At 37.6% G+C, this 16556-nt stretch overlaps 1 protein-coding gene across 1 annotated transcript in view; it reads right to left on the bottom strand.

Moving 5' to 3' along the window:
* The window catches only part of CCDC141 (coiled-coil domain containing 141), a 120051-nt gene that overhangs the window by 42864 nt on the left and 60631 nt on the right, over window positions 1-16556 (bottom strand). The window contains 9 exon segments of the mRNA XM_088135750.1: window positions 97-276; window positions 531-719; window positions 1039-1164; window positions 2239-2418; window positions 3034-3207; window positions 4419-4610; window positions 5820-5939; window positions 9022-9163; window positions 10787-10959. Of these exon segments, the coding sequence (XP_087991876.1) occupies window positions 97-276; window positions 531-719; window positions 1039-1164; window positions 2239-2418; window positions 3034-3207; window positions 4419-4610; window positions 5820-5939; window positions 9022-9163; window positions 10787-10959 (1476 nt within the window).

Below are 16556 nucleotides of genomic sequence, written 5' to 3'. Positions count from 1 at the left end.
AGACCATGATGAAAGAAATGGGTAGGAAAGAAAATAGCATGCCCTAAATAATCACTCTTTTTTTCCCATTCTGGACTTGCTGTGATATTTACTTACAGGATATTTTACTGTTGAGAGTATATCCATTCCAAGCGAAAGTGCCAATTTATACAGATGTCTGATTTGTACATGCTTCTCCTGAACATTATTCAGGTGGATCTTAGCATGGGAAGTGTCACTTGGCGCATCTTTCATTTGTAGGATCTCCAGTCCTTCTGATTTTATGAGACCTTCAAGCTGGGAAAATTATAGATATATTTCATTAACATCTAGCCTTGCATCTTTTAATGTTACTTTCACAAAACATTCCGTTTTGGTTTCAGGATAACTTTGGCTCTTAATCCAGATTTTGGCCCCCCAAATACTTTAGCATAGTTACTGCTGCTTCTTTTAATATGGTGTTTATTTATAGCACAATAAAAGAAAGTACACATAGATGAATGGGACAGTGAAACAGTTGGGTTCATGAGAATAAAGACAACTATACTTACTTCCTCTCTGACTTGGTGGAATTTGACTGTCTTGTTGAAAACTTCATCGTATTCTGCCATCCTTTCTTTTATCTCCTTATGGAGATGAATGAGCTCGCTTATTTTCTCAGATTTTTCCATGTCAGGAACTCCTTTCATGCTCAGCTGCTCTGATAATTTTAATGTGTATTCCACCTCAGCATTGAGTTGCTAATGAATTAGGTACAATAAAAGTATTCAGACCTCAAAAGAAAGTACATTTATATTTAAGCCAAGCAAATCTCTGTTCATTTTATTTCAACTGTGATTTTTCCCTTGTTCTGAGAAAGTGAAGGTACTAATTTAAGTCTGGATATCTTCCTAAATTTTGCTCCACGTACTGCCAAAAGTGTCTTTAAATATGGTTTTTCATTTATCATTGCATGTTTGCATTAACCTAGGGTTTATAAAGAAGTAAAATACATTGTTCTTGGTATCTGTAGAAACATATAGAACACAATTTTTCAAAACGCACAATTTATGTTCTCACCTGAAACTGTGGTTTCATTTCATTAAACTTATTTTGTAATTCCATAAGTACTGAAAGGTTACTTCCTAGATCAAGTGCCAGAGTAGATCTCAGTGCCTCTTGAAGAATGATTAAGCGTTGTGTTGTCTATAATACACCACAAAACAATTTGCCAATGCATATTTTAGAATTTAGTCATTTGAAGTGACAAGAAGAGACAAGTTTTAGGAAAAAATGTATATTAAACCTGCATGTAGTATAGTAAAAATGCTACAAAATAGATTAGGTTAGTGATTACCTATATATCATTCATATTCATGCTATTTTTGAGGACTAGAATGGACCAGAAGATATGAAAACTACATTGTATTATTGCCAATAAATGTTTAAATATGAAGTTTCAGCAAAAAAAACAAGCCAAATCCCAAATGGAACTGAAATTTGCATCATGAGGCTAAAGGAGAAAAAGATGCTGTTTTAATCTTTCTGAGTGTCTGAATCTACCTTCCATCTGACTGTACAGTATTTCCTGACATTTTAAAAGTTCTTTTACTGATCTGTCCTACAAACACTTAAGCTGGAATAAGTTTTGTTAACCCAACAGAGCTCATTTAAATCTGCCAACTATTTTAAAAACACCAACAAATAAAAGGTAGCAGTCCAAACTTTGGTGAATCCAGAGGAATTTAGAAGTTACAGAGAAAATGGCTGACTACTAGGCACCATCAATAAGGGCTCATATTTTCTGATGTAAAACTCTTTGCAGGGATGACTGCAGAGGACAGCCACAACCATGCAGTCAAAATGCATTGTGACACATGTAAAAAAGGGTAGGGCTTTGATCACATGGTTGTGGTCATCCTCTTGACTTTTTGACCCCCTGTGTCCATCCCTGGTTTTTTGGACATTCTTTATACTTTGATTATGACAGTACACATTTTATCTGCATGTATACTTCAGGAAAGAATTTGTGTTGCATTTCATGTTTCCCTAAAATTGCTAGAAGAAATTCTTAGTTTTGAAAAACATACCGTTGTTAAGAGAAAAGTTGGAACATTTAAACAGTTCAGCTACTATGGTTTCAAATCTCTTGAATATACCATAGAAGATTCAGGCCTTAAGACATAGTTTTCTGATCTGCCCAAAACAAAATTAAAACAACCGGCAATTCCAATTTACCAAACACAAGTTAGGAATAAATGTTATATAGATTTCACTTACAGTTTTAAATTGCTCATTAAATTTTCCACACTGTTGTTTAATAGATTTCACTTGATTCATACTAAGCTTCCATCTTGCCCAAAGCTGTGTTAGTTCTTCTTTTTCTTTGTTCAGAATATCAAGAGTATGTTCCGTTACTTGAACCACATTTTCCACATTCATTATGAGATTGTTATTCACCTGTTCCAGACAGAAATTACGAATTTATTTTTTTCCAAGAAGGACAGAAAGCACACTATTTTTGGCATCTTTATGATGGAAGTTAGTATCAAAAAGAGGCAGAGATTTCTTTCAGCTCCAACTTCATGCAATTCTATATGTTTTCCTAGGAGCTAAACTAAATGTATTTAATATGCATCATGCATCTGCCTCCCTTTTTTTCTTTACTGTAGAGGAAGTACTTGGTTTTTAAAGACCACCATGCAGAAACAAGGAGGCTTTAATACTTCCTCCCACATCTTTTGGTTCTTAAAATCCAGACATTATTTGGGAACAAAAGGAAAAAGTCCAAACCTTCCATTGGTCCCCACACAAATTTTAAACAAGATGCTGGAGAGATTTGACCCCTTGAACTCTGTACATCTTGGTCCCAGTCTGGATGGGGCTGACATGCAGACTAAGCCAGGCTAAAAGAAGCAGTCCTTCAATTTATGCCCTAAATAAGCTTAGCTTTGCCTTAGAAGGTATATCTAATTATACTCATTGTGGCTTAGCCCAAACATAGAGGATTAGTTTAGAAAGAATGTGGGAAAATGAACATTGCTGGTATCTATAAATCATCAGCAATTGCCTCACCATATTTACTAAATTTAAAAAGTCATGACCCATATCCTGAGTGGAAAGAATCTTCTTCAGAACCAAATGCCACTGGACATCAGCTGATTGCAGCAAGGCCTCCTTTTTAGCTTCAACATCTTCCGCAGGCTCACTTATATAGAATTCTTTCAGCTTCTGGGCATCATTTCCAGCCTAAAGGGGTAGAAATGAATCAACCTGAATAATCTCTTCTATACATTTATGATGGACATTCTTTGGTTATTGAGTTGCACCTACAGAATCCTTGAAGCCCTTCCCTGAAGTAAATAGGACTTTAAAAAAAGCTAGGCAAGAACTTAATATGTATTTTTTAAAACTTTTGGTTAAATATATTGCAAATAAAACTAGTTAAACTTGAGAGGATGCCTTACCAAATTTATTCTGTTTATTTGGGGCATTTCAGATTGATTCTTATTCTTGTTAAATATGAGGCCCTTGGCTGTTTTCTCTGGAAATTGTTCTGCTAAAGTGGGGACTGAAAACTTGTGATCTTCTCTACTGTCGTTTTATCGCTTCCAGCATCCTAAATTATTGGCCATACTGTCTGGTTCTAATAAACACTGGAATCCAGCAACATCTGAAGAGCCACAAGTTCCCTCCCTGTCTTCTAAGAAGGTGTTAGCAAAACACACTTTAGTGACTTCTGCTAAACGAGTAATGTGCTGGATGATGTTCAAAAATGACTATGAGATAATTATTTGAGGCAGTAGTTTGACAACTGAATGCTCTTACATGGTGTTGCCCTTTCTGAGAAGTGAGTTAGGAAGTTATATGTTAGATCATTTGAACAATTTCATCTTTATTTTAAATTACCCTTTATCTTTAATGTAATGCTTAATCTAATTCTATCCAATGGAGAAGTTCTAAAATATGCTAGAGCATACTTCCAAGACCTGGCAGCTTTGAATTCCCAAACTTCCCAGTCATTATGGCCAACATAGTCCCCAAAGATCTGGATGTCACCAGGCTGGGGAGAATACGTTGAAGTAGAAATAAACCATGTTGGTTCTGATCCTTCCCCCTAAACGTACAGTTTTTACCTATGAATGGGCTCCCACAAGCTTTATTGGAGACCAGTTTCTCCCATCCAAGTCTGCATTGCAACAGACACCACAAAAAATAATGACCAGTTCACTGCATCAGCCAGGAAACTGCTGGTCATTTCATTATGTCAGTGAGCCCAGAATAGCATGGAGGCATCTGAAGTTCTCTCATTCAGTGAGGACGCAGATTGATACCAAGCAGGGAAGGGGGCAACATTATTCTGAACATTATTCTATCACCAAATGTGGGTATCTTTCCTATGCAGGGAAGGATCACAAAATCATTCTGTAGATTTCTTCTAGCAAAATATGGGTAAGTACCTCATCTGATGACTTTAAAAATGCTACATATGGCTTCAGGATTTCGAGTTTTAAGTAAAGATTTCTGTTAAGTGTTGCCAGTTCTTCATTTAAAAGCTCAGTTTTGTTTGAAAAAACTGCTATTTCTGTGGTTTCCAGTTCTTCCATTTCCTTACAAATTCTTACAGCCAGTTCTAGTTCATTGGCCATATCCTACAGCGATATAGCAGAGAAAAATAAATACATTAACATTTTGAAAATTAAACAATTTCCTCATGATTTACTAATTTAGTTATTAAACAAATATGAGTATTATATAGACACCCAAATTTCATTTGCTCTTATCACTATATTTTCATTTGCTCTTATTGCGATATTGAATGTATATCAATGTATCAATGTATCCCATTATGGTTTACACACTAAACCTACTTTTATTCTTTCCCAAAAAAGGAGTTCTCAGACTCTGTGATACCACTCCCTCAATTATAAAAGAATGTATTTGCTCCCCCATGAATAAAACAATTTGAAAACTCTTAATTTAAGAGTTATACGAGAAATAAAAATAATATTTTAATAATTAACTTTTAATTTATAGAACACAAGAGTTCTCAAAATGGGCCATAGGCTCACACAAAGAAAGTGAGAGCACAGTCATTTGCACCAGGAAGAGTGAGAAGCAAAGTCTGGAGCGAATTTTGATTGCATTCCCACTTTGCCCATGCAAGATTGATCAAGTATTTTTTAAAACAATCTGAGCTAAGCTGCTTATGAACCCGCACCAACAGTTTGAAAAGTCTGCTGCCCCCAAAGCCCTTTTGGGATCCTACCGAAAGTTTGGAAGATCATTTGTAACAGTTGGGGGTACAGGACTAAGAGTGCTAATTTGTAGGAAGGCTCTGTGAAGGAAGGTTGCCAGCAGTGTCCATGGAGAAGGGGTGTGTGTCAAAAAGTCAAGATGATGGCCATGACCATATAATTGAATCCCTGTCTTCCATTTGTTGCATGTGTGACATACATAAAAAGGGGGAGACCTTCAGTCATGTGGTTGTGGCCACTGCCTTGACTTTTTTGCCCCCTCCCCTTCTGCAAACATCCTTGCTGCTTGCTTACTTTGTGCAAGCAAAACACTTTCCATACTGAAACCCATTATGAATAGTTTTTGCTCAGTTTTATATGTATATTATTTCCATATATATAGGATATAATTTACAGCAAAATGTAGAGAAATCCATTGCAATGTTTAAAAAAACAAAATGTGCTTAATATTATTTTTGGTATAATAAGTTTAAAATCAGCCCAAATAAGAGCATGGTGATGGTGTTGAAATAACCATTTTTGCAAAATTCTAAGAAAAATTCATAGTATGAGCATGTGATTTAACAGTTAAAAAATGATGATAATAAAGCAAGTACATCAGACCTTTGTTTGATTTGCCAGCTCTAAATATTTGTTCAGGACTTCTTCTGATTCAGGAGCAGATGATCCAGGATATACTGCAGCTGAGAGTACTGGACCAATGTCTTGAATCTTTGTTGATGCCTTTATATTTAAACAGATATCAACAACAGTTGAAAACCATAAAGGACACTGATATAGAAGCATTTCAACAATAGCTGAATTGCAATGTGAGACAGCTTTCAAGAACACAATTCCCTTAATACTTTTTAAGATAATATGATCCTATGAGTGTGCCATCTTTTTCCTTAAGTTTCCCTCATCACTCATTCTGATACATAATATTTGTTATATTGTTAGCCAAGAGGAAGCAATTTTAAAAATTGTGAAGCTGAGTAATATTCCAGAATGGCTTCTCTTCTTGGAAAGCTGCCTCCCTTTTTATATAAAATTCATTTATAATTCCATAACATTATGGTTTTTAAATATAATGGTTCATATATATCACATGCATAATATAAGCAGCAGCATGTGTCTTGAGTGTGAGTAAGTATGCTATATACTGTATACCTTTCCCAACTGGTTGAATCCAATTAATGATATGTTGGTTTGGAAAGTAGTCTTTAGATTAGAAACTCCAGCTTGCATAGAATAGTGTGAGCAAGCCTGTAGTAAAATTGGGATTCATTGGCATTTGTGGCATACTGGCCATTTGCAGGGAATGCCGTATGTGCTGTGGTATGACTAAAGGTGGTAATCCAATCTGTAGCTTTCCTCTTATTATAGGTACTATGGTTATATTGATCAAAGCTATGATGGGTGATGCAGGTCAATATCTACGGGCCCATCTGGTGACAACCATTATGTATGGAAGACTGTGATTTATAGTGTAAGAGCCAGTTTGATCTAGTGATTAAGGCACCAGGCTAGAAACCAGGAGGCTGTGAGTTCTACTCCTGCCTTAGGCATGAAAGCCAGCTAGAAACTGTGAGGTAAGATGGGTCTCAGCCCATCTTACCTCACAGGGTTGTTGTTGTGGGGAAAATAGGAGGAGGAAGGAGTATATGTTCACTGCCCTGAGTAATTTATAAGGTGGGATAAAAAATTTTTAAAAAGAATTAACAAATGGAATAACAGAAAGTAAAATAGATATGAGTCTGTGGAGTTAAGGGAAATAAATAAGGATGTAACAGATTTAAATGAAAATATTTTGATCTTGTGGAGTGGCATTGACGAATGCATTCAGAAAGGGAAGGTTACATATGAATGAAATGTAAGTCAAAAAGTATGAATTTGTGTCATCTAGATTGTTGTGAGTACATATGAAAGCATGAACATTGGTGGTAGTTGGATGGTATGCTCCAGTGAATGGTGATAATTGAAGAACCTGATATGAGTTTTAAAAAAAAACTGCAACTTTCTGAATTAATGGGGTCAACAGAAAAAAAAAAAATTCTACTAGGTGACATGAACTGATAGGTGGGAACGTGAAAAGAGAGCAAAGAAAAGGTGACTAGAACATTTTAGAAACCCAAGAATAAATGAGAATGCTGATGTTTTGACCGGTATATGCTTATCAGTATCTGTTTGAATACATAGTCTAGATAAGTAGATAAATCTGCTTGCGCATATACATGGCAAAGGAATTAATTTATATCTGAAAGAATGATTGAACATTTATGATGAAAGATAGAGAGGATGTGAATTGAGTACAAAAGTAAGTGATCAGCATGAAAGAAGTGCAATGTGGTGGGTACATCATATAGAATGAATGAGGAAACAGTTGCAAAACAAACATTTGAAGGTCAAGGGGAAATGGAAAACCTAGAAAACCTAGAAAATCATGACTGGATGGAATTCATGAGTTACTGAAAATGATAGAGATGAGCAGTTTATAGGGCAAAAGGCAACTTAGAAAGCAGTGTATGGACACTGTGTAAGCACAGATGGTTTGCAAGAATAGAAAATATTGAAAGATATGTGAATTGCGTTAGCATAATCAAATTTTAGATATGTTTCTTTTTCTTAAATCAGGCCTTCAATTTCTTTGACTTAATATTTTTTACTCCTTTTCTGCACTCTGCATAATGATGTTTGTTCCAAAGGCCTGTGTCTGACAAATGCTACAGTTGATTTGAGCATCACATTTTACATAGTGTGATCCATTAGGGAATACTTTAAGGATACTTCCAGATGGAGTGGTCCTAGTGCTATCAATAAAAAAAAAAAAATCCTATAACTATTTCAACTTTTTCTCCTTAAAAGATTTTTGAAAGGATTAAAAAAGGGAGACAATACCCTCTAGATCCCCTATAAAATATGTTGTGTGATGCAAGATGATGAAGAAACCTTGGCTGTAATCATCCAATTTCAAAGGTTTTCCAATTGTTTGAAAAACTGTTTTTGCAAATTGTTATCAGAGGCAGTTTTGATTTTGCAACCATGACATATTTTAGTTAGTGCATGGACTTGGTAAAAAGAATACATTCAAAAGCAATACATCTGCTTGCAAAGTAGTCCTGACATTTGCCTGTAATTTGGAGAAATGGCATCTTGCTTGGTGCCCTCTGTGAGTTCCGAGAGCAGTTTTCAAGCCATTCTATGTGAGATCACAGAGGAAGAAAGGCAGAATACAAAATCTTTGTCCTCTGTTGGTGATGGCTTGCAACCAATGGCAGGGCTCATTCTCAACATTTAACTTAATACTGTTTTTAATGGATCTGCTAATATTAGGTTCTTCAGTGCAGCATCTTGCCAGTGATGAGTAGAGCTGAAGAAGAGTAGCTTCCCTATCATCCTGCCAGGTTTGGGAGGAAATAAAACCTTTGAGTTGGCAGTGTGGTGGAGGGGGTGGGTGGGAAAGCCTTCCTGCTTTGACTCTGTTCAATTCCCACACTCCCTTTTGAAGTACAGAAGCTCCTTTTGAGATTTGCCAACACTGGAAAGAGCCAGCCTTGAAAAGGTGAGGAAGGGCGAATCTGACTTGTCCAACCTCAGAAGGAGAAATCATACAAATCCTTTGTTGTTGTTCTTTATATGGAATCTTTCCACTTCATGTTTGCTTGTGATAGAAAAAGAATTAAGTGTATGTATGTGTAGGTTTATAGAGAACTTGAAATAAGTTAACATGCACCTTTTAATATCTCATTCTAGTATTCTGTAATACATGATTGCTAATGAATGTGTTGAATATGGGCTTGTTATTAAGAAACATATTATCATATACCTTCTTGAGGTAATCTTCTAAGGAAGTAGTTAGGTGTTCCTTGTTTGAGGCAAATTCTTTATGAGCAGGCAACTGTTTGATCAGCTGATCTACTTTTTTCTCAATGTAGTCCATCCTTTCCTGAACCCCAATCATCCAAGAACTGAAAGTGCAATAAAATCATGGTTAACACTGGCTGGTAAGTGAGAGTGTAATCTGTCTGTCTATCTATCTACTGTATATTCTAATGCTTTATACCAGAATTATTTAAGATTGCTCTGTTTTAAAAAAAGCCCAACAGTAATAAAAGGAATGCATAGTAAAAGAGAGGTTAAGATATATAGATTTTATTCTAATTCTCATTCCCCAAATTAACTGTATGCTACATAATTAGTATTGCCTAATACTATGAGAACATTAAATATTGTATATACTAATGTAGTACCTCATTTAGTTAGATTTATCAAAATCAGGTCCTAAGTTAAAATGAAATTTAAAAAAATACATAACTGCTTCTATTTCAGATCCAAATTTCAGCTATAAAGAGTTTACATTTTCTTACAGACAATTCACAGTGAATATTCTCCCTGTGTGTTTTAAGAGTAACACTTATTCTAAAATGTTGTTTTAAACAAAAATTAGCACATAGTCAAGTGGCAAAGAATTGACAATCATTCTGAATATTTGAGCTCCAGGGTGCTGATTTATAATAATGCAAAGTCTCGAGATAGTCCTCTTCAAATTGCCTTATCAAATACAGTTAGGAAAGGAAAGTTGCACATAAGGAGAGAATTATTACATTCAGTTAATTTACAACAGAAATTTTCTCTGGCAAAATATCGTGAAATTAAATAGCAATATAAACTCCATTAAAATATTCATACTGGTCGTGAAAATCATTTGTGTGCCTAAAGAATTGCATTCTCAGTTGGAACTTCATTAGTTCTAGAAGCCCCTGCTCAGATTAAAAGTAGAGCTGTGAAAGCTGAGCTGAAAACTCCCTCCCTGCCCCCACAAATGAGGATGGATGGAAAGATTCTGAACTACTGATGGGCAGAATGTTATTTCTTCCAATGCAGAACAGGATAACAATAAGGCACCTGAACTAAATTTAATTGAAAACCAGCTGTTCCTTATTTCCATTGTATTGATGGATGACTTAATAGAATTTTCATTTAAAACAGTCCTATTTTCTATCAGGGCGATTTCCATTTATTATAACGATACCAGAAGAACAAGATCAATGTTTTTCCTTCCTTGTCACCTGGAGTTCTGCTTCTTCTAAGCTTATGTGGGCAAGGAGAAGTGGGCTGGCAGGTTAGTCATAGATGTTCACATATAGATGCTACTGTTCTTACTTATAACAGCATCTACAATGTATAACAATTTCCAGGCATTTATGTTGGCTCCAAATACTGCTTCTCATGATGATAGCAACACCTATGGCACAGAAACTAAGGCAGTAGTTCCACTGATAATAATGAGGCTCAGAACCTTCACCATCCCTCACGCTGGCTTGAGAAAAATCTAGACAAAAATCAATTGGGAGGGCTTTGAGGGATGCCAAAACAAATTTCTGTAGGATCACTCTGGACCTGATCCTATCATAAGTGGATTTGGATGAAGGCAATTATACTGAAGCCCAGATTTGAATTTCTCTATTTTAAGGCTTCATTTCAACACTATTTAACAACTGCTAGAGGAAGCATAACTTCCCAACAGGGATTTACATCTATGAGGCATTCTAAAATGTATGTGGAGCTCTCCAGTTACATATTATACTTACCTGTCTGCATCTTGCTTGCTAAGTAAGGCTTGTCCCTTCTGAAGAGCATCAACTGATCCATTTTTAATTTCTTTTTGTAGTTCATCATGTTTTATTGCCAAAATGGGCAAGCTGAAAACTTTAGAGTTAAGAAGTTTAAGAGAAGCCTCTACATTTTCAAGTATATCATATGCCTGTCAAATAAAAAAACAGTTTGAAAAAGTTATAGCATGGTGACTACCAATTGCCATGATTAAGACAATTGTTTGAAAAACCTTTCAATAAACCATTTTTCCTATGACATTGTAGAAAGAGTAGATAATGCATCCTTATTTGGTTGGCATTATGTGATATTAATGTGAATTTTGACATAAATAACTTCTACAGGATTTTTCAGTTCCTACTTTTTCTGAAGCTCCAGTGCCACCTTTCTCCTATTATTCCAGATGATCCCCCTACCATCAAGAACAGACCTGGGGAAGACAGATAATCTTATCTTGGTTTCAACTACTGTAGTGGAAAAATTCTATCAGATCGGAAGTCTCCCATTCACAGGTGTATACTGTTGGATCTAATCCATTCTGTTTTTCTTATATAATAAAATTAATTCTTCGTAACTAGACATGTGAGAGCTCTACATGTGTGATCATTTTAATTGCTGCAGAGCGTGCAAATGTTCTCCATTTATAATATAATTGCAGCTCTGATATAATTGGATTTTCTTCTTCATACAGGCAATTTCATGCTATAAACATGAAAAGTGAAGTTAGATATCAGCAGGAAAAGACTCTTTGGGAAAATATCAACAATCCAATTATCAACTTTTTGATTTTATGCTATAGATAACACCTCTAAGGATTTGGTTTCAAGTTAGAAAGATACAGTTCCAGGTGATACTATATCAAATACATTCACAAATTCTGTATTATGCTCAAAGATCTGCCTAGATCTTTTTCCCACAATGGCCAGACAGATATCTCAGAAAAGCCTATACCAGTATCATTTTATTGGCCTTTTCAAGTAACAAGGAAGCTGTCATAACAAGTGCCTACTGATGGCCTATGCTGTATTGGCTCCAAACATCATGATTACCTGACAACTTGTACAACTGGGTTCTCTCCCATACTTTTCCTACTCAAAACTAAAATACCTATCAAACACTGCCAGGTGATCAATAGATTGATAGATATAAGAACTGTTTATTATTACCAATCTGAATACTTTCTGTTCCAAATTATGCTGATGAGAGATATGCTGGAATTTCTAGTGACTTCTAAGATTTTGACATGCTATGAATTTGAGGTAGAAACAGTAGAGCTGGTCCTTTGAACAAAAGAGCCGTCTGCTGAGGTCTGCACTTGCTAGATCAATTAATTACTACGTAAAATTATCTACTTATAGCTAATGTTTAAGGTCTTTTTAGCAATTGTCAATTTTCTATCACTAGTTCAGAGTCCTGGGAAATAATAGAGTTCGGGTTGCAGGCTTCCTTTTGAATGTCTTGTCATCTTGAGCGTGTGGGATTATTTGTTTTATATACTAGATTTGGCAAAATTATATTTTGTTTTATTATGATTTATTTAGAATTTTGTATGGAAGCATATGCCATCCATACAAAAGATCCCAAGTTTGACCCCTGCCTGAAGTCCTGGAAGGCCACTGGCAATCAATAAACTTACTGTTAGGTTATACATATAAATTATCTAGTTCAATTTAAGGCAGCTTCATACATTTTCTTTTTCTTCCTTAGTTTTAAGAAGAATATATAGCATGTTCATTAGAATATACTAAGCCAAGCCATGATAAAACATGGCTAAACCATAGCCAACTATGGACTGCTGGAGCTACTGTATATATGTGTGTATGTATAGATGTGCATGTGTGTATATGTGTAAGGAAGGAAGGAAGGAAGGAAGGAAGGAAGGAAGGAAGGAAGGAAGGAAGGAAGGGGAGAGAGAGAGAGAGAAGTAAAAATGTTAAAAGACAGTAGTTAGATCATTGAAGAATTGGAGCTATTACAAAAAGCTTGAGGGAGATAGGAAAACCCCTTCTCCCATCTGGACATTCCAGTTAAGTGGGTAACCCTACAAAAAACATGATTAAAGGCTGTAGTTAAGACATAATCTGGGTTTCAACATTACATTAGGCCAATAATATTATGGCACAATATATTGCATGAATGTGCTCATAAAGATGATGACAATAATCCTCAAAGGACTTAATCCAAAATTATTCCCATTAATTTCAAAGCTACTAATAATAAGAAACTTGATCCTGTAGTTTGCTGAAGTATGTTTTTCCATGACAGCTGTGATATTATTTGACTACCCTTTCGTGGAAGACTACTTTTTCACAAATATACCAACTGAATATAAAATTATGCATTTGGTAACATAGCTTTCTCATCTTGCTGTAGGTTTTTTCCAAATCTTAATTCAATAGTCATCTGCCCTTATAACAACTTGTTTTTTTTTTTTTAATGAAATATGAACATTTAAAACTTCCTTACTCAAGTTTTACTATTATGTGTACGTCCTATTTTAGAACAAAAGATGTTTATTCATAAACATTAAACTTAAAGTATTAAAGCATGAGAAAGTACCTTGTATTTTGGGACCAGGTACATGGGAACAGTATAGGAATCTGCTTTAAATGAGAGGCTTGTACATTATGATTATTAGGAGTTTTCTTCTGTACATAATTTAAAAAAACCCTCTCACCCCTATGGGTGGTATATGTCTTCCTCAATCTCAGGTCCTCTACCAGAGGCCTGGGAGTTTGAGGGTTCTGCACAGTATCTTAACTGTTCCTAGCACTGCACTCTTCTGGACAGAGAGCTCTGATGTTGTTCCTGGGATCTCTTGGAGCCACTTTCCCAGCTTAGGAGTCACAGCCCCAAATGACCACGTTGGCCTTTACTTTCTACATCCTCTCTAGTTTCTCCTTCAGGCCCTGGTACTACTCTTTCTGATGTTCTGTCACTTGGCACTGCTACATCTATCACCACTGCTATCTTCTGGTCTTTGTCTACTACCTGGTTGATTGGATCTGGATCTGGAAGTCCCATAGGATCCTAGCCCTGTTATTCTCCATGACCTTCTGTGGAATCTCCCATCTGGACTTGGGGGGGTCTAGCCCATACACTGTGCAGATGTTTCTATACACAATGCCAGCTACTTGGTTGTGCCGTTCAGTGTATGCTGTTCCTGCCTGCATCTTACACCCTGCCTCTGTGTGTTGGACTGTCTCTGAGGCTTCTCTGCACAGTCTGCACCTTGGGTCCTGTCTAGCGTGGTAGACCCCTGCTTCTATGGATCTTGTGCTTAGCACCTGTTCTTGTGCTATGATCAGTGCCTCATGCTGTCTTTTAGTCCAGCCCTTTCCAGCCACTGGTAGGATTTCCCAATATCAGTCACCTCAGCTATCTGTCGATAGTACATCCCATGCAGGGTCTTGTCTTCCCATGCCACTTCCACTTCCACTGCTTGAACTTCCTCCCATGTCTGCTGCTGCTTCAGACATTCTCTCAGCAGCTCATCTTTGGGTGCCATCTTACTGATGTACTCCTGGATGCTCTGGGTTTCATCCAGGACAGTGGCTTTGACACTCACCAGAGCCCACCCGCCCTCTTTCTGGCTGGTGTACAGTCTCTGGGTGTTGGACTTGGGGTGGAAACCTCCGTACATTGTGAGGAGCTTCTGGGTCTTCACATCAACAGCCTCCATGTCCTCCTTTGGCCAGCTCACTCTACCGGCAGGGTATCTGATGACTGGCAGGGTATACATATTGATGGTATGGATCTTGTTCTTCCCATTGAGCTGGCTCTTCAGGACCTGTCTTATCCTTTAGTGGTACTTGGATGTTGCTGTCTCCCTTGCCTCCTCATTGTGGTTCTCATGTGACTGTGGGATACCAAGGTACTTGTAGCTGGCCTGTATGTCTGCTATGTGGCCCACTGATAGTTCCACCCCATCAGTCTTAGCTACCTTCCCTCTGTTTACTACCATCCCAGTGTCCTCACATAGATCCGTGCAAGGTAGATCAGAAAGTCAATGTCTTGTTCACTCTTAGCATTCACCTTGATGTCATCCATGTAGAGGAGGTGGCTGATGGTAGTTCCACTCTTGAACTTGTACCCATATCCAGTCCTTGTGATTATCTGGCTGAGGGGGTTTAAGCCTATGCAGAACAGCAGTGGGGACAGTGCATCACCTTGGTATATACCGCACTTGATGGCCACTTGTGCGAGCTGTCTTGAGTTCACTTCCAATGTTGTCTTCCACAGTCCCACTGAGTTCTCAAGGAAGGTCCTTAGTGTCCTGTTGACTTTGTATGGTGCCTGGCATTCACAGATCCATGTGTGTGGCGTTGAGTCGTAGGCTTTCCTGTAGTCAATCCAGGCTGTGCTCAGACTGATCTGTCTAGACCTTGAGTCTCAAGCAACTGCTCTGTCTATAAGCAACTGGTGTTTTGAGCCTCTGGTGTTGTTCTCAATGCCCTTCTGAGCTATGCTCATGTACTGGCAGATATGGACCTGAAGCTTGGCAGCTATGATGCCTAAGACTTTCCATGTTGTAGGGAGGCAGGTTATTGGCCGGTAGTTAGCCGGTGGTGTTCCCTTTTGGGGGTCTTTCCTGATCAGCACTGCCCTTCCTTATGTTAGCCAGTCTGGGTGGGAGCTTACTGCTAGCAGCTGGTTCATCTACTGTGATGGTTCCTGTTCTGGGAGATTGCTGTGGTCTACTCTCAGGTCCTGCAGCCACGTTGTGCTGTGTTATGTGTCTTCTCTATCTCCCATATATTCTTCCAGTATTGTTTAGTTTCTGCTGTTGGTGGCTCTGCTGTTATGCATTGTTGCATTGCAGCTGGGAGTACACCTTGGATGGTTCTTTGGGGAACAGGCTATTTATCTTGGCTCTGCTTCTCTAGTATATCTCCTTTACCTGGTAGTCAGTGCTGTGAGCCTTTGTTTAGCAGTCTCTAGAGCTTCAGATGGAGTCAGGCCCTGTATTTTTTCAGTAGTCAAGTCTTATCCTTAATCTCCACACCCTTCTGTAGTTCCACCAGCTGACTGACTTTTCTATGAGTTGCCTTGAGCTTAGCCTTAGGGGGCATATACTGCTGTTATTGATCATGTAGCCAAGTATCTCCAGGATTACAGCAGCTGTAGCGTATACCAATTCATTGGTTTGAGTTATGGTGGCAGTAGGGATTGTTGTGAGGGCTCTATTGTTATCTTCTAGCATACTATATGATGGTACTTCTCCACCGAGCCTTGGTAATTGGTCTCGAGGGTTAACTGTAGCTCGTTTATCCATGATCTTATGCCTCATATCAGCTGCTGTGCTCTGTAATGGCAGTGGCAGTAGCAGTGGCATTCCAGCTTCAGGTGTTGGCTGCACATGCAGTTGTTTTTCCAGGTCTTCTTGAGTCCAGGATGTAATGTGTAGTTGGTCTATCTCAAGTTGTGAAGGCAGCTTTCTCTTCACTATGTTGAAGCATTGGGTAACTAGCCGTTTCTCAGTTAGTGTGGATGTAGATCTTCTATCCATCCATAGTTCCCTCATACATTTCATATATCCCCTCTCATTAGGTCTACTGTTGTAGTAGCATTCCACCAATTCCAGGTTCTCTTGTCTGATCCAGGTATGGTTTGTTCCAGTAGCCCACTTATCGTCAGATTATCCTGTTTTCCCAACATCTGGCACGGACTTTGTTAATCCTGGCAACGTCCAAGCCAGCATGATTCCCTTAGTTCATGTCACTCTAATATCTGAGGTAGGCAGGTGAA

Source organism: Python bivittatus, unplaced genomic scaffold (genome assembly GCF_059951505.1).
Source record: "Python bivittatus isolate LINGU-HERP-01145 unplaced genomic scaffold, Pbiv_v1 ctg000200_np1212, whole genome shotgun sequence".
NCBI lineage: Eukaryota > Metazoa > Chordata > Lepidosauria > Squamata > Pythonidae > Python > Python bivittatus.
Note: the sequence above shows the minus strand (reverse complement) of the source record. Positions and strands in the feature narration are given on the sequence as shown.